Genomic DNA, 26,617 nt, shown 5'->3' with positions numbered 1-26,617 from the left:
GAGACAACCTGAGCAGCCGTCTTAGGTTGTTTGCAGATGACGCTGTCACTTATCGACTAATAAAGCCATCAGAAGATCAAAACAAACTGCAAAACGATTTAGAAAAGATATCTAAATGGTGCAAAAATTGGCAGTTGACCCTAAATAATGAAGTGTGAGGTCATCCACATGAGTGCTAAAAGGAATCCATTAAGCTTCGGTTATACGGTGAATCAGTCTTATCTAAATGCCGTAAATTCAACTAAATACCTAGGTATTAAAATTACGAACAGCTTAAATTGGAAGGAACAAACAGAAAATGTTGTGAGGAAGGCAAACCAAAAACTGCATTTTATTGGCAGGGCACTTAGAAAATGTAACAGATCTACTAAGGAGACTGCTTACACTACACTTGTCTGTCCTCTTTTAGAATACTGCTGCACGTTGTGGGATCCTTATCAGATAGGACTGACGGAGTACATCGAAAAAATTCAAGGAAGGGCAGCACGTTTTGTATTATTGCAAAATATGGGAGAGTGCCACAGAAATGATACAGGATTTGGGCTGGACATCATTAAAAGAAATGCGTTTTTCGTTGCGATGGAATCTTCTCACTAAATTCCAATCACCAACTTTTTCCTCCGAATGCGAAAATATTTTGTTGAAACTGACCTACATAGGGAGAAATTATCACCACAACAAAATAAGGGAAATCAGAGCTCGTACAGTACGATATAGGTATTTGTTCTTTGCGTGTGCTATACGAGATTTGAATAATAGAGAATTGTGAAGGTGGTTCGATGAACCCTCTGCTAGGCACTTATGTGATTTGCAGAGTATCCATGTAGATGTAGAATGCTTTTTAAAAGTTAAAGAAAAAAGGTTCTGCTTAAATGTCAGTTATGTAAATTATTAAAACTCGTAACTTACCTGTGAGATGAAGATCTCTTCTCTTTTAATTTGTGGGGTATTTCTACCACCTTGTTCATTTACTTGAGGTCTAGGGTCACATATACCATTTGCTGTGCCCTGGTTTATTCTGCATGACTTCCCTGATCTACAAGAAAGAAAATTTATTATAATCCCAGAAATCAATGAAGTACGGACTTGTTAAAATATCAAAAAACTAATCGGGAATTGTTATGACAAGAAAACATGTATGATTTATTCTATTTTACAATAAGTATTGTACCACACTAGTACAAGTAATAAGATGAGAAAGATAGATAAGGGTCCATGTCATGCATAAAATTAACTGAATATGGGAAACATTTACATCCACAACTAGGACTAGGAAATCAGAAAAAAATACGATTTCAATATTACAGAAAATATAGTGATTAAAAAGAAACCAATTACAACAGGTGTTCCCGTCACATTTTTTACTATTAATATAACGTATTATGGGGTTTGGAGTTTCACACTGAGATAGAAATGTTTTCTGATTGATACATTTCATTTTAAAGTTGTTCTGGGATACTGCATACTGCAGGCCACAACCACAAACACTGCACCACTCAGATCATATAATTTGTGTACATGACAATGATTTCCAGAATAAGATTTACTGACTCATCATCGCACAGTCTAAACCGCTAAGGACAGAAACCCGAAATTTGGAGAGGGTATTGATCTTATACCGATTGATCTTATACTTTAGGTAGGGATTTTTTGAAATGTCACCCCTAAGATGGTGAAACAGGGTATGAAAGTTTTTTTTCCAAATGTCTCGTTACTAAAGTAATTTTGAAGCTAGAACTATGAAAATTGGTATTTGGTTTCTCAGTCACAAATAAACAAATATATGTTTCAGCATTTTTGGAATTTAAACCACTAATGGGGTAAAATAGTGAATGAAAGTTTTTTTTAAATAAATTATTATTAAAGTACTATTGAAACATTTTTAAAGCTATATCTATAAAAATTGGTATTGGAGTTCTGAGTTGAAAATTGAAGAAAACTATTTGTTTGAGTGTTCTTGGGAACATCAACCCCTAAAGTGGTGAAATAGAGGATAAAAATCAATATGGAAATATTTCACTGCACAAGTATTTTGACACTAAGTTTATGAAAATTTGTATTGAGCCTGTCTATTAGAAATAAAAAAAAAGTGTTTCACTCTTTTTGGAAATTCAAACCTAAGGGTGTGAAATAGGGGGCAAAAAGTTTTACAAAAACATTTCATTGTGATAGCATTTTTGAAGCTAAATCTGTGAAAATTTGTATTTGGCTTCTCCATTAGAAATCTAAAAAAATGTGTTTCACTGTTTTTGGAAATTCAGCCCCTAATGTGATGAAAATTTTAAGAACATATTTCATTATATTAAAAAATTTTAATAGTTAAATCTATGGAAACTGCTGTTTCATTTCTTGGTTAGATATAAAGAAATAGGAGAGGAAAGTTTCTACGGAAATGTCACCACAAGAGCGCAAAAGGCACGATTAACAAAGACTTTGGACTCCCACTACCAGAATCACTTTTTGGTCAGAAGTACATTCAGAGAAGACCATGCTTATATGGCCTTAATTAGAATGTGTTGTAATTTGTGAACAACATAAAATTTGACTACAGAATAAAAAAAAAAAAAAATTTTGTACACCATACAGTGTACGAGAGCAAAGAAGTGGGTGCTAAGCTAGTATTACATATACAGGGTGTCTTCGAAAAACACCAACGAGTCTTAGGGACCAGTCCTTCACAATAAAACAAGAAAAAATGTAGACTCTAAAACACATACCTTCCAAGAGCTATGAGCACTTTTTCAGTACAAGAGGTGCGTTTCACATTAGCGAAGATGAACAAGTGCTCACAGGTCTTAAAGTGCGCATTTTGGAGCCCATGTTTTCTAGGCTTTTTTTCTTGTTTTGGTATACGGAACCTGCCTCAAAAGCTGGTTGCGGATTTTCTTTTATTATTATTATTATTATTATTATTATTATTATTATTATTATTACTATTATTATTTTTTTTGGGGGGGGGGGGGGGATATAACAAACTACATGCATTCTATGGCATCAGAAGTTTCCCTAAGGATCCACAGTAACTTGATGTGATGCTAGAGGGCAGTCCCTTCCAGGAGAACGAAGCGTGAAGAGAAAGCACAGTGAGAGTTGAGCAGTCATTCAGGATGGATGTTACCCAGCTTGACGAGCACTCTCATGTAAAGATTGCATATCACCGCGGAAGGAATGCGTGACAATGCCACAAGGAGCTTGTGGAAACGATAGGAAATGCTGCTCTACTGTACTGAACAGTTGCTCGGTGGGTAGATGCATTCACGGGTGGTAGAGCTGCAATGCCTGACATGCACCGATCCAGGCAGCCTGTCAGTGTGCACATAAATTATGCTTGTATTCAGATGATCCAATGCTTGGAGAATGATGCTGTAGGAATTACAATGCAATACTGGTATTGAGAATACAACAATCTACAGGATTTTACTCAATGTGCTACACCTGTGTAAAGTTGCTGCAAAATGGGTGCCTCATGCACTAAGTGAAGTGGAAAAGTGGACACAATATTAAACTTGTGGCAGGCATCTAGTGCATTATGAGAAGGACGGAGGCAATATGCTTGCAAGAATCATAGTCACAGATTGATTTGGGTCAGGGCCTACGAGCCAGAACTGAAATGCCAGTCTGCGGAATGGCGTCATTCAGATTTGCCATGCAGGCAGAAATTTCATTACAATCCCTCATTTGTCAAGTTAATGTTCATTATGGCCTATGATATTAGAGAAGTGATTATGTGACATTTCATCCTACATGGACAACCTGATAATGCATTGTACTACTGTTGCACTTTCCTGGAATGACAACTACAATGGGCTATTTGGGAGAAACGTCCAGAGTGTCTACGTGACGCATTAATTCTTCAGGACAATGTGGAAGACCATAAGGCAGCATGTGCACAGAATCTACTCATGCAGTGGGGGTGGGAAGTACTGGAGCAGCCTCCATATTCACCAGACTTATCATCTTGCAATGATGACTTCATACCAAAAGAGAGAGAGAGAGAGAGAGAGAGAGAGAGAGAGAGAGAGAGAGATTGATGGCTTTCACAATTATGTCAGCGTGGAAGTACATTACATCCAAACTCCTGTAGGAATCAAAGTAAACTGGTAGCACGAGGAGAATGGGATGCATATGACAGGATGTGAATTTGGGGCGGATGGGAAGCATGCCAGGAGAGCCGAGGTGGTCAAGGCGACCATTTGTGTTGTGCAGGAAATAGGGTTTTGAGTTCTTGTCCAGCATAAACATTTACCTGTCATCTTTGGTTTACTTCAAAGCCTGAATGTGGTTGATGTCACTGGTGTCTCTCAATCCACATGACTAACGAATGAGAAACAGATCTTCAAATAACAGGTGCACACTCAGTGTAATGAAGTTGGCTGCATAAATTATCATACAGGTAGTAAATTAAGACATTTCTAAAAATCACTAGGTAGAAGTGCTCAAAAGATTGGCAGTTTTATTTCAAGACATTATAGTACTGACTAAACGCAAAAAGCAAGTTGGTAACTTCTGACATAAATAATGAAAATTACGTTCTATCAAAAGTATATTTTGTATTCAGACACACATTCATGATGCCTTTATCATAGGGGCCACATGGCAGGTCATTTCTCAACTTGCAATACACCATTTGAATTGCAATATAAGGCTACCCAATATCTTTGGCAGCTTATATGAAGCATCTGACAGTACCATGGGCAGTATCCATTAACAGGCACTGAAATCTTATGGTATTATGCATGTAGTTTGCGATTGGCTGGTATCCAACCCACATAGCAAAAAAGTTTTATTTTTAGTAGTACCTTTTGTGGGCTGGTTAGTTACATCAATTACCTTTCAGTCTATCCATAGCACATGCCTAATTCCAATGTTTTTGGAGCAGCTATTTGATGTGTACAATAGCTTGCACTATCTCACTGACCTTGCTACCGCCGTGGCAGGTCTAACGGATCACCAGAGGAATGTTCAACAACTGCTCACCTAACAACAGATGTGAATACATATCAAATAGTATAGGGACAGTCCTTTTTCTTTCCCTTGGGAAAACTGTAGTGTGGGCACACAAAGTGAAAGAAATACAATTTCTGCTCAAAATACTCTATTATTTGCACATTGTTACATTTTTTGCACCACAGGGCAAGATGGTGTAAACTAACTAAATCTTACTGTACATGTATGTTAGTCTTGCCTTTGTTATCATTATAGGCAGAGCACAAGCTTGGGGGATGAAACTGGATAATACTTGTTACTATCAAAGACAGAGAAAAGAAATCAAACTAATCACTGTAGCCACTGTAATCAACTCAGGAAAACCTCAGATAACATTAATCAGTATGCCCATGCAGATTTGGTACAGTGCTAGGATGTGAGAAGGCCAATATGTGAAGTGCTGCCCACTTCAGCATCAGTGCTTTATTCATTACACATGGGTTATTGATTCTTCCTTGTGACTGGCATCTCCTTGTATGATCTCAGACCAGTCCTTTATTACCATACTATTTGCGAGTACTCTGGGAGAACAAGAATTGTAGTGTAACAGATATGCTCCTGTTAAATAAATTTTTATAACACGACTTACTATATAGTGGTATCACATCCGATCAAGAAGCAAGCTTCAAAAAATAGAAATGTATATTGGATTTCACTAGTGAAGTTTCAAGAACTGTTCCACTAATCTAATCATGAAGTGAGTGAGCAATAGCATTCACTCAAGCTTTAGCAGTACGGTCAATGTTGGTGGGTCTTGAGAAAGGCTATAAGGTATCAATATCAAACTGCTGGTAGGTAGGCCTAGTTTGTGCTTTCTGTTGAAGTTGTAATCAATCAAATAATTTGAAACAAGCTTCCTTTAAGTTTGTGTGTCCTCTGAAAGAATCCATTCTGGTGTTTTTTTTTGTGCAAGAATTGACTCAATAAGGTAGTGCTACTTTGCGTTTCAGGTTTTGTACCTGCGGGAACATTCTGTCAACTGTCAAGGGCCATCAAGCAGCAAAAGTTCGAAAGGGATGATGTTTATTAACATGGACATTATTTCAAGTAAAGTTACATAAAAATGTTTATGCTGATAAGCCAAAACGTTATGACAACTGCCCACCATGTCATTGGATGCTGCCTAGTGGTGGTATGTGCATGTGACGTGGTAACAAGAGTATGTAAGCAGAGCAGACACAACCAAGGTATCGCCCTAGCAAAGATACATGCTACAAATATGAAAATCCACTGAGAAAAGCAACTATAACAAAGGGCACATTATTATTACACACCGCCTATGAATGAGTATCTCAAAAATGGTAACCTGGTTGAATGTTCACATGCTACTACTGTGAATATCTACAGAAAGAGATGTTATGATTTGGCATGGCCAGTGCCCCACCAATTTTTCAATGGTTTCTCAAAGAACTCATGAGGTCTGTGCATGGCTGTACCAACTATATTGATGATATTGTAGCAGTTTGGAAAAGTGCCGCTTCTTTCAGTCTTCTATGATTTATCTTGGGTTCATGGTCTCTAGTGCTGGTATCAAACCTTAACATCAGAATGTCTCTGTCATCGTGGCTCTCCCACGTCCTACATCAGTCAAGGAACTGTCTTGTTACATAAGGGGACGTCTTTCAAGTGGTTGCAGGTGTGTGACATGGTGTTTGCCAAACTCAAGTCTATGTTACAATCAGCAACTTGCCTCATAACCTATCAACAGGGTCAACACTTAGTATCAGCAACAGATGTGTCCCAGAATGGCCTGCGGACAGTGTTAGGTCAAAAACATTCTGATGGCACGGCCTACTGCATACGCATCGAAGATGCTTAATTCGACTCAGATTAGAAATTCACAAATAGAGAAAGAAGCTCTAGCCATTGTTTATGCCTTAAAGAACTTTCATGTTTTCCTGTATAGGGTAGAATTCCATCTCATCACTAAACATGAGCCGTTAGTAACGATGAATTCTCTCGGTCACCCTGGCAGCCCTCTAAAAAAAATTTTCTATCAAAGGATTTCTGGCAATGCTGGTCTCTGATAACAGCCCTCAGTTTGTGTCACAAGAGTTTGCCTACTTCTGCAACACCTGTGGTATTCACATTTTTGCCCTGCCCTTCCACCTGCAGTTCAACGGTGAGACCGAAATGTTCGTTATAAGAATCAAAATGCAAACGAAAAAATATATGACTTGGTCCCTGTACGACATTGCCTTGGATCAATTTCTGTCCTCCTATCAGTTCCTATCGCTTTACACCATTCGGCGACAACAGACCTGCCGAACTGCTCCATGGGTGCCAACCCCGGACACTCCTGCAAGCTCCTGTGGCTCAGCCAGGGATGCTGACCCATGCAGCCGTCATCCTGTTTTCAGCCCGGGGTGGCTGTCTGGGCATGTGAGTTTGGTTGTCACCCAGAATGGATTCCCACCATTATCTCCTGTTACTCACAGCTGCCATCTGCTATGGCCATATGGAGGGGGGCCTCTGTGCATGTCATTATGACCAATTGCACCTGTGTGTGGATGACTGGACATCCCCAACCAGGACACTGATGCTGCCACACCAGTCTGCGTCACTTGATGGATTATAGCATGTGGCTGGGTCCCTGCCACATTATATGAAAGGCCCCCTCGACTGGTGGATGAACCTGGTGCAGCTTCTCCAATATCGCTACCAGTATCGATGCAGCCGCCGTCCACACTGGAGTCACCTCCTCTGTTTTGGCCACCAAATGAGGGCACACCACCACCCTCAGGCCCTGGACCTGACATGGATATGGAGCTTGCACCGATGTCACCCATCCTACCATACGGGTTGACAAAGGATGGTGGACTGCACTGCTGCCTTCACCCCAAACACTTCAAACCACACACCCCAGTATCAGCACATCATCTCAGTCACAGCCTCGTGGAGGAAGATGCCACGGACATCTTGTGAATCTGAGCTGCTCCCCAAAGGAAGAGGAATGAAGTAATGCCAACAGGTGTTGTTGATATACCTCGATGGGGACAGCCAAAAATGTGTGCCTCTACCGGGACTCGAACCCAGGATCTCCTGCTTGCATGGTAGCACCTGTCGGCAGCTGAGGGTTTCAATTAATTATTATTTATTCTAAGAGGATGTGATGGTTATCAATGGTATCTGTTATTTCGAGAACAGTTACTATCTTCATATATAGTTAAAGGCTACCTGGCCATTGACCTTTGTCTGTGCGAATGCGCACAGGTTGCCTGAACTCTTACGGGAATCGTCACCTAATTGATGAGAGTAATGAGTGGATGGGCAAATATCTGTTAGTAACATTCCATACGTAGATTGTGGACAGTTGGGAATGTGGGTCTCACGGGAAGCGTGCAGCAAGGGATAAGTCCCTGAAGTCGCGCTTCATCTGTGTCCTCAGTGGCTCAGATGGATAGAGTGTCTGCCATGTAAGCAGGAGATCCCAGGTTCAAGTCCTGGTCAAGGCACACATTTTCGGCTGTACAAATCGAGGTATATCAACAACACCTGTTGGCAGCTGAGGATTTCAATTAATTATCATTTATAGTTTGGTAACCTCAGAACGCTTGCAATAACCCCACTGTGCGTTCACTGTGACAGTTAAAACATTAAAACATTTACGCCTCAGACCAGACATCACACAGCTACTTTACATGCATAAGTACGATAACTTTGAACCTCTGGATCTAGGTAATGGACAATGATATAGAAAAAAGGTTTCAAGATTCCCCAAGTTGTCATCTTAAGAACATATAGTAAATATTTTGAAAATTTGCCATGAATTTTAGAATTGGTCATCAAAAAGCTGTGGTTTTTTGGGGTTTTCTAGAACTGTCTGAACAAATGGTGGTTTTATAAGCCACCTAAGGTCCACCCTAGATCACACCTAATGCAAAAGAACCAACCAATTTGCTCAATTTTTCTGGGCTGGAGGAAGTGTGTAACGTTTAAATTTTGTCCCTGTATTGGAGGATAGCTACAGTATGCCTGTTCTTCTGAGAAGCATAAAAATGTTTGCTAGGCCAAAGGCCATCCAGAACCCTTGACCCTTTTCTCTGTGACCAACAGAACTCAAGATATGAGTGCCTTGAAAAATCGTACTTCTGTGCACGGCCTTTTGGAACATATTGGTACTGTGCACTGTCCTGCATGAACCAATTACAATCTGTAATTTCTACATTTTTTGCACTGTCTAGTTCCTTCTAATATCATGGTAGTTATTCTGTTTTGTATTAGTATGAGTTATGTCAGCATGTTCCTTCTAGATAGTGTTTCTCATACAGTGTGTCAGTCAATGTCAATAACAGCCATGGTAAGACCTAACCTAAAATGTTCGCATTTAAAATTAAACTTTCCTATTGCTTTTGCTTTGAACTCCTTCACATCTTATGTCTTCTCTACTCTAAAAATCCTTGTACATCATTGTGATGTAGTTCTGTTCAACTCACTATGCTTTTACACATTAGATATCTATTTCAAGCTATCTATATATTCTAAATCAAATGCCTCACATGATCATTGCTTTGTTTGTCACAACCCAAATTCTACTTAAAAAGTTTGTTCCGACATAACACAAATGACACTTTCAGCCACTATGCGAAACTGCTTGAAATTATCTGCCCCATAACATACAAATATCTTTACTCACATTTAGTTTATCATCTTTCTTTAGGTGCTTCAAATTTTGGTATTTGATTCATCTTTTAGAAATTATCCCCTACTTTAGTAACATGTACTGGAAGTCAGAACCACATCTTACTTGCAATGACATAATAGGTTTAGTGCAGGAATCCTTCCATCAACTGATCTTGAAAAGCCTGATATGAGATCACTGCTCATCTTTGAAGCAACTTAATATGTTTCAGTTGAAGCAGGTCAAAATACCTCACTTCTGATAAATATACTTAAAAGACAATGCTTTAATTATACTTCATGAATGAAAACATCAATAAAAATATATACCCAGAAGGGTAAGAAGAAAGAAAATAGAATTTCAGGGGTTGAGAGAGTATGTGATGTTAGTAGAGTGATCACAAACTAGAGTCAAATTTGTGAAGAATTTGGCAGTATGAGCACACTTATCTTTATGACACTGCACCCCCTCTGCTCTAAATGTACCACTGAACTGGTCTGGAAAGGTGTCAAAGCCGTTATATCCTCTCCTGAGGCAAGCTGATCCACAACTGCTGTAACTGGTCCTTGATATACTCAATACTGGCACTGGAATGGACTTGATGACCAAGCTGATCCCACGCACATTCTATTTGGGACAAATATGATGATCTTGTTGACCACGGGAGTAGTCCAGCATCAAGCAGACAGTACATAGAGACTCATGCCATATGTGGATAAGCACTATCATGTTGAAAAATTGCACAATGAAAGTGTCGCACAAGAGGTAACATACGAGTTCGCAAGATGTCTGATGTACCACTGTCTTGTCAGAGTTCCCTCAATCACTATCAGCCAACTGTCCCTGGGTCACAGCAAAACTTGCTGACAATGATCACTGGGGGTAGTGCAGCAACACAATTTGTCGCTAAACACAATGTGATGCCATTTATCAGCAATCTGCACTTTCCAATCCCATTATCACTGGAAACACAGTCATACATATCTGTTGTAACGTTATGACAGCCTGTGGGACAATAATTCCCTAGTCTGGTTGCTGTTAGTCTCCGACCAGTGGTGATGCAGAATGTTAAATGTAGTCCATTACTTGTCCGTGGATGGTAGATGCAGAAGGAAGGGGTTACAATATGCTTAGTGCACTGTACAATGATCCCCCTTTGTGGTGATCAGAAGTGGATGATACGTATGCTGCCCTCACATTCCCACACAGTCTAACATCTGACACTATCACATCCAAAAGCCTGATAAAATTGGAAATTGCACAATTCGACCACCTGGTCACAAGGACAACCACGATGATGTCCCTTTCAAACACTGTCAGATGCTAATAATGCTGTCTCACATGTGTATGCAGTGTGTGTGTCCTTCACAGTGATCACTTTGCATCTGACACTGTTTGTGCCCCTTGTAACTCCTACCAGGCACGGTAACAACACTGAAGACGAGCAACACTAACATACTCCAGTGGCCGTTCTGTGAGATAGAATTGCCCCTCTAATCATTTATGTACCTGCTGATGTGTATGTGCCTGAAGTTATACTGACATGTGACCCTCTCTTTGTGCATGCTTTACATGTTTTGTCAGGCAGTGTACTTTGCCTAGACAAAGTTCAGTCCAGTTTTGTGGTCCTCTTAGTAAATGGAATCATTCCACGTACATCGTGATAACATTGTTAGATTTTTGTATTAACATTTTTGTACCGACATTTTTATCGACTTTTTTTTTGTAAATTTTTAGCAATTTCTACCCAGTTCAATCAGAACAATATAAATATAAGTTGCTTGCAACCAGAACCGGCAATGTGTAAGGAGTCTTCAATATCATTTGGCTGCACTGAACTACATGTACTACATGGCATCAACGTAATTTAAATTTACACAATAAATAACTGAATCATAAGAGACATTGCAATTTTAATGTAGGGCTTGAGTACCACCATGGGGATGATGCCATTATCCTTTGGAATAAGAGCAACAACCTCAGATGAAGGAGGGGACTTTGGCAGCATTACTTGCACGAGCAGTAGTAGTTGTGAGAATCTTAGCAGACATTTCAACAGACAACAGATGCCATATGTTTTCAAGGTGCTGCTGCTTTGTTTTTTGCCCAAGGTGAAGAGGTCAACACGGATTCACAAGTCTGTCAATGCACTGATGTCACATTGTCTACGAAAGCCACTATTGTCAGTCATTAAGAGGTCTCACGCATTGGGGAACTGCTAATCTCAGGTTCACTGACTGAAAACTGGAGGTAAAAAGAGACACAGTCCCTTGCCTATAAGCAAAGAGTGCCAAATGCTATATATAGAGGCCCATAAAGGCAAACATGGCAGAATTCAAAAGTTCCAGCAAAAAGCAGCAGCCTCTGATAAATGAGCGCACAGCAGATACTGTGTAAATGAGCATAAGACTTGGTCAACTGTGGGCACCAAGGTCGTCTCATTAAACTTTGCCTTTATGTACCTCTGGACTGGGTTACTGGTTTTCTCTGTACATTTGTCTACATGTACCTATGTCTCTGTATCACTTTCATTCTAATATGTACTTGAGCCTAAGTGTTCGATTAGGACAACAGAATCTGGCGCTTCTACGGTTCGTGGCCAGTAGTAGCATATGTTACTGCATCTTGAAGTTATAGGTCGGGATGGCCATTTGTTCTGAACAACGGACTGCCTCAAGGGTCAGTTCTTGCTCCCTTGTTGTTTAGTCTGTACATTTCAGACATGCCAGAGACACTTTCAAGGAAATTCGGATATGCAGATGACTGGGCAATTGCTATCGGAAAACAAACCATTGAACAAACGGAAGAGATCCTGACAGAAGACCTCAAAAAGCTGGCTCAGTACTTCGAAAACTGAAGTTTGTTGCTTTCATCTAAACAACAAAATGGCTAATAGGGAGTTAAATGTGTGCATGGACAACCAACAATTGAGACACAACAGACACCCTAAATACCTAGGGGTCACATTGGGCAGAATGGTGTCTTTCAAACATCTCCAAAATAGCGCCGTACGCTACATAAATGAATAAATCCTCATTTTCTGGTCACTGCCAGATCTACCTCCTCAGCCTAACATGCAAGTCTTTCTATACCATCTCCAACTGTAGAAACCTGAAAGACCTCAGCCTGACCTCACTGCTGCTTCACTCCTGTATGCAGCCACTCGCATACCAAGATGCAGCTGACCTTAAATCCTATATCACCTCTGACCTGAGCATGAGGTACTAAGTAAGTATGCCACGTCCCATGTTGGTTTACAATGTAAACAATATGTGTTAGATGAGGGGTCTAGGCTTCAATTCCTGGCTGAGTATCTTTACCAAGAGGTACGGTGCCTTAGAGTAGAGAAGATAGGATTTTCTCTGGAGAGAACTAGCACATCCAGTCTTAGGACAAACGAGATTGAGCTTTCTCGGAGGATGAGGTACAGTGCACATGCAGGGCAGTCTGTTTTAATGTGCAGTGGGAGTGAGGGAAGAAGATGAAGTTCAGAGGTATTCAGTGTCCAGTGTTGAAGAATTACGAGATTGCAGCAAGCAGCCCACAGCAGTAAACAAGACAGGACGCCTTTACAGCAGTCATGACAATTGAGGTCAGAGACACTGACACTTGAGTCAGTGGCATGGGGTTGTAGAATTCTAACCTTATGTCTAAGCACGAGAGATCAATGCAGCAATGTTGCCTGACCAAGAAACACGATGTGTGGATCACAACCTAGTATGGAAATGCAATCTTCAGCTGCAAAAAAAGGATGAAAAAAACATTTGATATGAATTTGGAAGGTAATGAGGTACTCAGTCATCATACAGTCTTGTCTGACACATTTAAGTTCATCCTGAGAGCATTTGATGGAAATAAAGATGAACTAAGGGAATTTCTGGACGACTGTGACCTAGCATTCAAACTAATGCCAAGCTATAGTCATAGTGTACCATTAAAATATGTTAGAACTAGAATTGTGGGTGCAGCTCAAAATAAACTACTAATACACAATTTGACAGCACCTTTGTACTTTGGATCACCATGCGTGCTTATTATTCTCTAGTAGACAGGAAAGCGCTGAAGGTATGACCGAATGAGTGAGTCATGTTGACACATTTCAACACTAATTTTGAGTAGCTGTACCAGGGAGCGATGAGAGCATCAGACATTCCGGGAGGCCATTCTCTAATTCGGAAGCTGGCGTGAGCAGTGTTCATACAGGGAATCGAAGGTGAGAGGGTTAAAACAATCAAGAAAGCAAGAGGAGAGGATTTAATGTTAACGCAAGCAGCAAATCTAGCATTAACAGAAAAAGCATCCATCACCTCTTGCAACAAGAAGTTCAATGAATCACGTCACCCGAGAGATTACTGCTTTAGGTGTAAGAGAGGTGGTCATCATGTGAGGAATTGTACTATGGAGAAATGCATCAGAAGAACTGACACCATGTAGATGAGTTGTAGGAGAGCAGAGAAATGGGCATCCCACCTGCTGCCACCACTGAGATGGACACAGAAAACCCTATGCACAGGACTCCACAGAGAAACTGAAAGCCTGCAACCAATGGGGTATTGTCAATGCAGTCATCAAGGGCACCCAAGGCTGTGTGATCAGGTGAGACCAGAGCTATTTTACAGTTGTAGAGAACCAGGCATTTAGCTTGATGGTGTAATGCCAAGGCTAGGTTAGCAAATATGAAGGCTCAGAAACAGGCAAACAAAAGAGGGACACGAGTATGCGGTCGACCACACTGCAAAGTTACATTTAATAGACTGAAAGGGCAGGAATGATTTTGTAAATGTATGATGCACACAAGGAAGCACGAGAACAATAATTTCATAGCAGACAGTGCCACTCAGGTGAGCAAAATAAAGGAATCAGTGCTGAAGGATACAGTGAGCATTAATGTCAATGAAAAAGTATAACTTAAAGGTATCACTGAAGAAGTAAAAGAGATGCATCTTGCCATGATGTTAATACTAAGGATAGGTGAGGATGTATGTGTGGAACACAAGTTTCATACAGTGGAGGACAAGTTAGATGTTTTGTATGAATGAATTTTAGGCACAGACTTCTGTGAGAGTTTAAAAGTAACCATACAATATTATGAGAAGGGAAGTTGTTGCTCACCATATAGCAGAGATGTTGAGTCACAGATAGGCACAACAAAAAGACTCTCGCAATTAAAGCTTCCGGCCATGGGCTTCCGTCAACACGCCCTCTCTGGAGCAAGGAGTCACAAGAAATAAGAAGTGAAATAAGAAGTGAGAGGCTGGTGCACATAAAGGAAACATGGAACAAAGATGAGCAGCAAACAGAAAAGATAGAGCCTTTGTGACATTATCCCAACATGTCCACGAGCAGAAATGATTTTAAGAATTAAAGTGCAGAACACAGTTCTGACCTAAGGAATAGTGGAGAAGCAGCAATTGCAAATGGGAGTGTATCTGCCTGCAGCTTTGGTAACCATGCAGAGAGGCATTTGTGACACGAGTATTCTCAATGTCACAAGAAGAAGAAGAAGAAGAAGAAGAAGAAGAAGAATTTATACTGGAATGTCCCAAAGTAAAGATAGAAGCAGTACCTAACATTGGAGAAGGCGAGGAATGCCACAGATATTGTACAGTTTCATTGGACCGAGAGACAATGTCACAAGAGGATCACTTTAACAAGAGAGAAAGAATAGGTTAAATTCTATTTTAAAAACTGATTAAAGATGGATTTCAATATAGGAATTCTAAAGGTGTAGGGGAGGATAGATGTTGTGATCTGTCCTTGGAGACAGGCCAACCCTGGTCACTTCGCCTCTATTAGCCTAACCCTGAATGGTAGAGAAAGTAAATGGGATACGACAGCTCAGGATGAATTAGAAAATAAGTTAGGTTTACATACAAGAATAGCAAAGACTGAAAGATCCAATTGGCAAACACAAATTTCCTTTTATGCGTTAGTAACCACCACCACCACCACCACCACCCATCTGTTCATAGAACTCATTGATCCATTTGAAATGTGTGACTGTGATGCAATATTTAAAAAGCTCTTCAACACTGGGAGGAAAAGTAGGATTCAGCTGTTATAACACTTCATTGAGTGGAACATACTAAATAGAGGTACCACATCAAAACTAACTAATATCTTCTCCGGCTGTACCACTATGCTCTTTAATTTGCTGATAAAATGTACCAAATTTTTGATATATGGTTACACTTAATGAAGTCCTGCAACAGCTGTAATGAAGTCCTGCAACAGCTGAATCAAATTTTTTCCATTTGATGTTGCAGAACTGTTTCAATATAGCCTCACAACCAAGTATTTCAAATGGAAAGATGAGTTCTATGAACGGGCGCAGATGGTGTCGCTATGGGGAGCCCCTTAAGCCTGGTTATAGTGAACTTCTTTATGGAAAAATTCAAGGAGCATGCATTGGATTCCGTGTAGTTGTGGGGATGAGTACATGGGCACTACAAAAAGAACAGTCAAAAAATGCCTAGAAGTGGACAAGGGCTTTTGCAGAAGAGGGAAGATTGACAGATCAGCCATTGTGGAACATGCTTTGCAGCCAGGAGAGCAACACATTCATTTTGATAGGACTCAAGTACTGGCAGCCACAAACAGATACCAAGAAAGGTTATACAGAGAGGCCAAGGAGACTGTAAAACACCCCAAGAACTTCAATAGGAAGGAGGAGGGCATGAAACTGAATGGCATCTGGCTTCTGATGCTGAAGAAGATGTGTACCAGTCTTCCACCATGGAGTGATACCATCAGCGGACGATGGCAGTCGACAGCCAATTGTGCTCATGCATTCAAAATGTGATGTCACACCACTGCACGGAAGCACACAGAAGTGGAATATTGCTGTTGTCAGTAGCATGTCAGGGTGTGAATTGGACATTCAAAATAGGTACAATCCCCCTTGAAAATGTCCTTTGCAGATGGGGACAAAATATTGGGTTTTAAGGTGACACCCATTCAACCAAGACATAATAGCCTGAAACAATTTCTAATTGTTAGAAGAAAAGTATTATGACAATGTGCATGTGAATTGTGACCCAGCTCATGGAAAAATCTCACAAGACATTCACCCTCTAAGTGAAATTATTAATGGTTACAAAAGATCACAGATGAAGATTGGAGAAGATGTTATTACTTATTGTACATATTTGTGTGACAGGGATATGTTAATTGTATCAACAGAAAATCGACCAATAATGAGGGATTGCAAAAAAGTTGTCTTAGTACGAATATTAGCTGTAAGCCTTGTAACTTGGGCACAGACATATTTTGCAAGCTGGTTTCATCAGTCCTTTAAGTAACATGCTTTGGGAAACTGTTTGTTTCATGCTCACTGATTGAAAATTGGAGGTAAAAAGCAACACAGTCACTTATTAGCTCTAAGCAAACAGCACCAAACAATGTACATATACAGGCCCTTAAATGTCAAGCAAGGCAGAGCTCGAGAGTTCCATCAAACAGCAGCGGTCTCAGATGAACAAGCCTACAGCGGATACTCTGTAAGTGATCATCAGACTAACTTTGTGCACTAAGAACAACTTACGCTTGCTTGTATGTATGTATGTACCTCTGGACTAGGGTTACTGATTTCCACCATACATTTGTCTACATATACCTATGTCTCTGTCATTTTCTTGTGACGAGTACCTGAGGCCAAGGGTTCAATTAAAACAGTAGACGCTGGCGCTTTCATGGTTCATGGTCAGCAGTAGCCTAACATCCAAGTCTTTCTGTACTGTCTCCAACCACAAAGACTCCAAAAATTTTGGTCTGACCCATTCACTATTTCACTCCTGTGCACAGCCGCTGATGTATCAAGAAACATATGACCAAAAATCCCCTTTCACCTCTGACATGACAATGATCTTCTAAAGTAAGTACATTATGACCCATGTGAGGTTATGATGGTCTGAAACGTTCACATGAAACCATGGGCCTGCACTCTGGACAATAAATGACTATAAGCTAAGCATTCCACATCAACAAATACACTGTTATGGAAGCTCCAGAAATGCTCAAAGTCTTACAATGGAAATTAATAACTGACATATTCCCCCAAACAAGGCTTTCTGCAATTAACTGCCCCACTGATTCAGAAATAATAGAGATTGTTCTAAAAAGAAATGAATAGAGAGAAAATAAAAACTATAAAAAAATCAAAATTATGTACATACTTCATAGTTTTAAAGAATATTTCATCTAATCTCGAAAGAACTCCAACATATCCTAATTTAGATTATCAGTGAAATGTAATAACTTAAGCAGCTGATGTATTCTATTTTCCAACAAAAGCAATTGCCAGAGCAGAACAATTAGTAAAAACCTTCATTACTGATAATTTCCTAGCTCAGTTAGAGATTTATGACCCAAAAACCTCTGTGTCCAAGTACAGGTTACAAAGAACTGATTTCACTTCCTACTTTTTTGCAGAAGCCAAAGCTACACTCACAGTTTTAAAGTACTTGCATAAAATCACAGAAAGGAACATCTTGATTTTGACAGATTGTAAAAGCTTGTTCCAAGATATGCAGTCATCACCCTTCTTGAGAAAACTAGTCCACTGGTAATGGACATCACGAAAGCTAGCAAGGAAAATTAAAATCTTGGGAACTGGTCCTGATGGGGGACACCAATACGATTCTACATATAATATGTGAAAGAACTTGACCTCCTTCTAGCTGCAATGTACTGTGTGCCTTTGTAGGAGCAAAGTATTTTGATTGATTGCAAAAAAAGCACAGACCATTCTTCTTTTCAAGGTGGATCATCGAACAGACTCTCAAAATTAGAAGCCGATATCTCTGATGTCAGTCAATTGTAGAATTTTGGAACATGTTTTATGCTTGCATATTATGACATTTCTGGAGGCTGAAAATCTCCTCTGCAGGAACCACCATGGTTTCTGAAACCACTGATTGTGTGAAACCCAACTCACTCTGTTCGTTCTTGAGACCACCTGTAAATCTGGCCCTGCAACTAGCTCTCAACATAAACATATGAAACATATTGCAAATACACAGACAGAAAGACTCTTTATTGTATGATTACACAATCATAGAAGAATTACTGGAAGCAGTTACTTCTGTAAAATATCTGGGAATGTGTGTACCAAGCCATCTGAAATGGAATGACCACATAAAATTAATTGCCCTATTGTTTTGTAATTCAAAATGAAATTCAGAGTACCACTTGACAAGAAGCAGCTGTACAATCCATCCCGTGCATGTTTATGTGGTAAATGAAGAAAGAAAATTGGTAATAGTGAACCACTGCTAGAAGTGGTGATGTGGAACATGATGTAGGATTTGTAAATGCTGTCCAGAAAGAAATGGTTAAGTGGCTGGCAAAGCATTACTTACAAGTGAAGAAAGTGCATTATTCCACTGATGGATGCGCACCTCAATGGAAATGAGCGTTTGGCGTCATTGGACGGGAGGCCCCTTGCAGGGCAGGTCTGGCTGCTTTGGTGCAGGTCTTATTACATTTGAAGCCACATTGGGCGACCTGCGCACCGGATGGGGATGAAATGATGATGAAGACAGCACAACACCCAGTCCCTGAGTGGAGAAAATCCCCGACCCAGCCGGGAATTGAACATGGGCCCATAGAACGGCAATCCGTCACGGTGACCATTCAGCTATCAGGGCGGGTGCAGCTCAATATAAGAATAGAAAAGGCTTTAAAAATTTGTGTGAGCACAAAAGCAACTTTTCTATTGATGCTGAGCATTCCTTTTTTGCTACTTGGCACGGTAAATCTGTGTTTGATGGTTTGTGGGGAACTATAAAATGTATACTGAGAAGAGCTAATCGTCAACTAGAGAATGATGCACAAATAACAACTGCATCTGGTGTTTACAATCTTTACAAACCTAATACTGACAAATGTTTTTTCACTCCTTAGAGAAAGTCAATGTAGATTTCCTACACAAGAAACTTGAGAAGAGATTTTCGACAACCCACAAAATACCTGGTACCACGAATTTTCATAATTAGAAACCACTTTCTTGTGATTCTTTAGAAATTAGATGAGTAACTTCTTCTGAAAAGCCTTCCTTGATTTTTCCATTCAATGAAAATGCCACAAAGTAGACATGTACTCATCTTCAACAATATTCTTTTGTAGCAGCTGTATATGATGACAGGTGGTACTTCGCCTTTGTCAGAAATGTCTGTGGTGAAGGAGGAGACAAAGAACTACTTTTTATCCACACACCTGGACCAGCAGGGCCATTCTTTTGGTCTGAAAAGAAATATTCTTGTCTTGTGCCTTTGGAAAACATGCTCTGTGTTATTGGTGTACCTAAAATAACATCATTAGGCAGAATGTATTACTTTAATGAAAAAGATGTGAAGTTAACATAATAGAATTTTCCACAGTGGATTAAAAACAGAGATGCTCTTAAGAAGTTTCATTGATAGTTTCAGGGATCTTCACTGCTGAACACATACTTTTATATTAACATCAGTGTGGTTACAATAATTGTTGATTAAAGATGCTAATTTGATACCCTAAATAAAGTTAACCTGTGTAACGAAAATGTTTCAATTAAATTTGAGTTTTGGCTCTGTACTCTCATGAGCCTTTTGGGAACTTACGTCCTCTTCTAAATTTTGAATTTGCTATTAAAAGAAGAAATTTTTTCCTGCAGAATGCAAAGAGTCTCATTACCAGGCCTTTCCTTCATCTACTATAGCATTCACACCTCCATGATTTTTAGTTTCTTGTCCAATTTTACACAGTAAACTACCCATTCAATTCCCACATATACTCTATCCACTGTTTTCTGCTTGTGATGCAGCCCTGCTATTACTGCTAAAATACATTATAAGGAAACAAAATTCTAAAGAAAAGAAAAAAATCCACATTGAGAATACAATTACAAACTGCTACCCCACATTTCAGTTAGGGCAGGCTAAAAATAGAACCATATTGTTCTTGAAGTCATTTGAAACAGAAGGCAGTTCAATCAGTACACTGGCTTGCTACTGTGTTTTAATAATAGAAATGACATTTAAGTTCTTTTCTTTTTCGATTGGGTATCGAGGGGGGGGGGGGGGGGGGGTTACCTAGACAAAACAGGCTTTGCTTCCCAATACTCCAAACCCCTGGTCTGGTTCACATTTATTGATGACATTACCTACACGTAAGGCCAGGGCACTTTATTCTCATTCCTCCACAACCTCAACACCTTCTCTCCACAACCTCAACACCTTCTCTCTCATCCACTTCACCTGGTCTTCCTCCAACCATCGGCCGAACCTTCCTAGATGTCACTCTCCTCCTCTCAGATGGCTCCATCTACACCTCGGTCCACATCAAAGCCACCAATCACCAAAAGTCCCTACACTTCGGCAGTTGCCACCACTTCCATACTGAAAAATCTCTCACGTACATCCTGGCCACCTGTGGTAGATGCATCTGTGATGATAACTCCCTTGCCTGGTATGCTGAGGGCCTCACAAAGGCCTTCGCAGACAGGTAGTATGCTCCAGACCTAATTCACAAACAGATTTCCTGTGCCACATTGCCACACACACCGGATCCTCACATTCATCCCTCGAACAAACCACAAAGAATTGCCCCCCTTGTCACCCAATACCACACCGGACTCGAACGACTGAACCGGGGCTTTGATTATCTATCATCAAGCCATGAAATGAGGGCCATCCCACACAAGAGACATCCAACCCCTCCCAAAGTGCTGTTCTGCTGCCCATCCAAACTCCACAACATCTTAATCCACCCCTATGCATTTCCCACCTACAATCCCCTACCACAGAGGTCATACCTGCATGGAAGACCCAGATGCAAGACCTGCCCAATCCACTCACCCAGCACCACATACCCCGGTCCCATCACAGGTTTATCCTACCCATTAGATGTGAGGGCCGCTTAACATCATGGTCATCAGTTCAAAGACAAAAAGTCAGAATGCCAATCTCAGGCAGAGGAATTTATAACGCATTAAAGTCTGCATCCTTTCCGCAGCAATTTTGGGATAATGCTTGATAGTTCACAAAATGTCACCACTCTTGCAACACTGGAATCAGTATTGGTGAGGATGATGGGCTCTTCTCCATCAGGACTGAGGGCTGCCCTGATATCAGTATATAAGAAAGACATTGCCAAAATATGCTGAACTGAAAGTGACACACCATGAACTTCACAGAATGGTGGAAGAAGACGTGTGTTAAAGGGCTATGTCCGATGTGCAGTCTGGTAAGCACAACTTCGATCCAGCAGTGAGGCTGACATGCCCATGCCTGTGTGGCCTATTTGAGTGACTGCAGTCTCCCACTGACACATGATGTGCCTGTCAAAATGAGATGGCAGTGTGCAAAGTGATGGGACATTGATGGACAACACCATTCCGACATGCTTCTTTGGCAGCTTTGTTGGACATGTTGTTCCCGCATATCCTGATGTGGCAATGTATCCAGCAAAAGATTACCTCCTTGCCATGGTGTTGGAGCCGCTGTAAGGAGTCATGGATTGGCTGAATCAACTGGTCTACTGGATACATCTGGTGAAGTGCTTGTAGTGCACTAAGTGAATTGGAACAGATAAGAAACCTCGTATGGTCAGCCCAGTTGGAGAAGACTGGAGGAAGGAATCAACTGGCTGGCTCTCACATTTTTTAGATTTTAATTGGTCATAAACATTAATCCTTTTGAGAAGGAAACCAGTCTGAATCTGAGGGACCAAACCACAAGCATGAACCTGCAGACTTTTAGGTGTTTAAATGTCCCCTCAGTAATTTATTGTAGATGTTCTTTCCATTTTACAATATAAATCAGTTTTAGTATATTGCCTTAAAAGTTGCAATTGGATGAGGAATTGATCTATATGCACAGAATTTCATGCAGTAAATAATTACTGAATACAAAGATCCGTGCCTCGCAAATATAAGTTCAATGACTTAACCACAGGGTTTGCTCAAACCATACATCTTTGTGATAAAAAACCATTGCTACCTGCTGTACCATTCAGAGCATCACATAAACCCACGCACTATGTTGAAAACCACCTATGGGATTTTGTCCTCGTGACAATCCCTTTCCCCTTTTATCTTCTTCATGGTCCATCAGTTTATTGTTCCATCATGTGTCACCATCTTCTCTACAAAACCTGTCTAATTCTGTACATGACTGCACTCTTCATTCTACTGAAATTTATGGTTGTAATTCTTTCAACTTCTTAGAAACCGTCAGTTTCTTCTATTGTATGCTAATCGTTCTCTTATACCTATCATTGCCTATAGCGTAGACATTTAATACGATATAGATAATATGGGACAAGTAGCATTAATGAGATTTATGACACGCTAACAACTTCTAAATTACTTAGCACAGCCCTCTAACCTGTCCTCATTTCTAGTACTGGTTTTCTATACACTCATTTCCCCCATCTGTTCAATCCAACATCTCTTAATTTCATACTTCATCTGTCTTTAGTTTATTCCTATAGCATGGCATTTTAAATGATTTCAGTTCATTTATCTCCAGTTTTTATAAAGCACAAACTTCAATTATATAAAATACTGTGTAAATATCTCAACTGCAAGTTAGTGCTTCACAAAAAGAAAAGTACATTAGGTGATGATCTCTTTGCCCATATTAATTTCTCCTGATTCAGAAGTCTTGCTTCCTAGACAGCAGAACTATAACTTCTATGGTCTCTCTCCCATTTCTTGATTTTAAACATGTTGCAACTCGTGTTTCATCTATCCTTAACTATTTCTGAATTTGCTTTGTTAATCCTTAGGCCCAATTCTGCCCACAAATAGCATGGATGTATACTAGTTTTCCTTTAGAGGGAAATATAGTATGTCACCACAACCAGCCACCCTCCTGAAATAAGAATCTGTCAGGCTTATTTGAAATATCTAAGCTGCTAACTAGTAAGTTTCTTTTCCTGTCCCCAATCATACTGGCACATAAATGTAGCCTATATATTATCTAAACATCTAACAAAAAGCTCAGTTCAGATCTGCAAGACATAGAAGTGATGGAAAACAGTATAACTTAGGTGTAAAACAGGATGCTAATGGAAGTGAAAAACTAACATCGAATCAACATGTTGATAAATGATCACATTCAAATTAGCCTAATTCCCCTCCTGTTACCACGCAACTAAAAACACTACTGTATTTTGCATATAGTTATTTCAAAAAAATCTTACCAGTTAAAGCAAACACAAACTAAAACTTCTATTTTAAAAATGAGCAGTAAATCCATAACTGAAGTTTATGTAAAAGACTTTCTAAAGGCAAAGAGGACACTAAATTACATGGAATTAATGACAATCTTTTTACTTCTATCTCTTGCACGTTTGTGCTTTCTTGAGTTAGTGCCTACATGTTTTACTTCCTTCATGGAGATGCTTCATTATGGTACAGAAAATAGGCTACCAACTAACAACAATAAGACAAAAGGACAGTAGTGAATCCCAAAGCTTTACCAGGGCTCTACAACTGTCAACAGCAATAAACTAAACAGTATGGTATGTGAATTAAAATAAATCTAAGAAACATGGAGCAGACATTACTGACATGCACTTAGAGAAATTAGCCCCTCCTCCTTTCAACATTCAGTAGTTTTCAGAAAAACAGCACTGAGCTGGTAACTGCAAGAACATTCGTATCTCCTATACCATGACTTAAGCCAATCAGAAAAGTGTCCTTCACAGTGGAACACAATCATACAAGCACCTTCCACACAAATGGCTGTTTCATTTCTAAAGAAATGAAGTCTACTGGAGAAAAAAAAAAGGCTCAAGTTATTTCTGGTTTTATTTTAACTTAACAACTCTGCAAATTAAGGGAAACTTTAATAGTGTAAAATTAAATTATACTACCTTAAACTATTCCATTAATGTTGTCACACATATTTAATGTCAATTTGCTAATGTTAAGTATTTACGTCATTCCTCATATTAATGTTATTACGGGTGTAGATACATAATGTTTATTTATGTTTTTTACTGGCGTGTCCAATACCTGCACGGGATGCCACAGAACCAAAATAACGTAACTAACATGTTTCTTCAGGCGTTCGTATGAGACAGCCAGTACAAGAAGTAAAAGCTGACACGTACTTAAGTCTATTTACTGTGATATCTTCAGAATTAATAACCTTTTTTACTTCGAAAAACATACCCTACCACGAAGAACGTCAATTTCAACATCCTTGGGATGTTAGTTTAGAAATTAGACTCTTACTTTGGAGGTACTGTGCACGGCACAATCTTTAGATACGGCCAATATTGCAAACGTATAAATATATCCAAATAAAGTCCAACAAGAGGGCTAAACTGCACGCTGTGCAATGCCAGGTTGTTGCTCTTTAACATTTTCGTCTCGTACAATTATAGTTTAACATATCTATATGGTCTGTCATTCATAACACAGACTTACAAATGGATTTTCGCGATATTACCTTTTCATAACTGTCGATTCAATCCCCTGAGATGTTTAATAATCCTAACAACATCAGATAGTAAAACGCAAACAACATTCAAACATTACCACTTTACGCGCCCTCCTAACACACACTCTTCGCAAGTACTTTGATCTCTAAAAGGTCTCAGATAATATACTTAATATCGCTCTGTTAACTCTGGTATCAATTTCATTCAAATAAATAAATAATTCATACTTTTCTTCAAAAACTAACATAGCACCGCCGATAAATAGATAAAAAAGTATTTCTTTCACGAAGCGTGGTGTATGAATAAGGTCGATAACTGAAATGAAAGACCATTCTTCAGGGACTTGGAAGACCTACGGACGTCGGGTGTAACCTGGTCGGCAAGATCCCAGAGCACTCCTCAAGCTTAAACTTTACGGCACCTTGATGACCGCCTAGACAGACAGGAGAAAATAACATCCTGGCTGGAATCCTTATTTTTGAGTACTTGATATTGTAAGTCCACGTCTGTGTTATGTTGAACTGAACTGTTATATTAACGCGCCTACGAGTGACTGAGCGCAATATCATCGGTCAGTGTTACTGATCGCAGATTGTGTTCCAGGCCATATGTCACGCAAGTGTATGAGCATTCCCTGTTATAAGTTCCACAGATGAAATTAATTGTAACATAATCTGTGTGGGAGGCAATTCAATCTTTGTACATGAGTATTTTTCAGTTACTGCATGAACAGCAACTGACATTTTCGCCTCTGACTAATAGTAAATTTACGGAGTGTTAACCTTGTAACTTGTATCGGTAATTGCTTGTGCGAGTAGTTCAGATATTTTTACTCTGGAGGCATTCTTGTATGTAGCCTTACTTCCGCAGATTTCTGTTCACTTTTGATATGTGTTGTCAGGGTAGCTTAGGCGGCAGATGACGTGTTCTGTTCCCTGGGCCCAGAACGGAGGTGTGCTTGCTTTTTGCCATAGCGGCACTTCCGTCATTGCATGGCGTCTGGGCTGGCCAGCAATCTCTACCAGCCACATCATGGTGGCTCAAGTTAAGTTGATCGTTTGATCTGTGCCATCGTGAAGGGCCATTGATTAAGCAGGAACCAGAAGTCCACTCTGTTTGGTGAACTTAATAAGCTCAGGAGGTTTAAGACATGTTTGGCAAGCCCGAAGTTCCTCCTCACTGTATCTCTTCAACTACTCATTGAAACCTTGCACTCTTATTACTACTTCTCAGTGTATTAAGTTTAAGGCCTGTTCCTTATCAATGTAAACTGTCAAACCTTACATTGATCCACTGTCGTTAGCTAACTCCATTCACTGTCAAACTCGGCTGCTCATTCCTTGTTGGCTGTGATTGTCAGCTGCTGTAGTTCTCAGCAAAAAAGTCATATAACGACAAAATACTATACAATGATGAGAATAAAAGCAAAACAGTCTGGTATGCTATAAAAAAGGAAATGGGGAGAGGTAAACAAATGCAGAATAACCTACTGCCAAGGGTGGGGGATAAGGTAATAAATGATCGACAACACTTAGCAAATTATGTAAACGAGCGTCTTTCAAGTATTGCAGAGAAGTT

At 39.8% G+C, this 26,617-nt stretch overlaps 1 protein-coding gene across 4 annotated transcripts in view; it reads right to left on the bottom strand.

Annotated features, from left to right (window-relative positions):
• LOC124595329 (gastrula zinc finger protein XlCGF7.1-like) overlaps nt 1-25,160 on the bottom strand; it is a 119,138-nt gene extending 93,978 nt beyond the window's left edge. For all 4 annotated transcript variants that reach the window (XM_047134031.1, XM_047134032.1, XM_047134035.1 and 1 more), the window contains exons 1-2: nt 25,048-25,160; nt 910-1,036 (exon numbers count right to left, since the gene is read on the bottom strand). In XM_047134031.1, coding sequence (XP_046989987.1) covers nt 910-1,036; nt 25,048-25,055 — 135 coding nt within the window. In that variant the 5' untranslated portion in view covers nt 25,056-25,160. The remainder of the gene's footprint in view (nt 1-909; nt 1,037-25,047) is intronic.
• Nucleotides 25,161-26,617: the final 1,457 nt, after the last annotated feature.

Source organism: Schistocerca americana, chromosome 2 (assembly GCF_021461395.2).
Source record: "Schistocerca americana isolate TAMUIC-IGC-003095 chromosome 2, iqSchAmer2.1, whole genome shotgun sequence".
NCBI lineage: Eukaryota > Metazoa > Arthropoda > Insecta > Orthoptera > Acrididae > Schistocerca > Schistocerca americana.
This window is presented reverse-complemented; position numbering and strand designations above follow the sequence as displayed.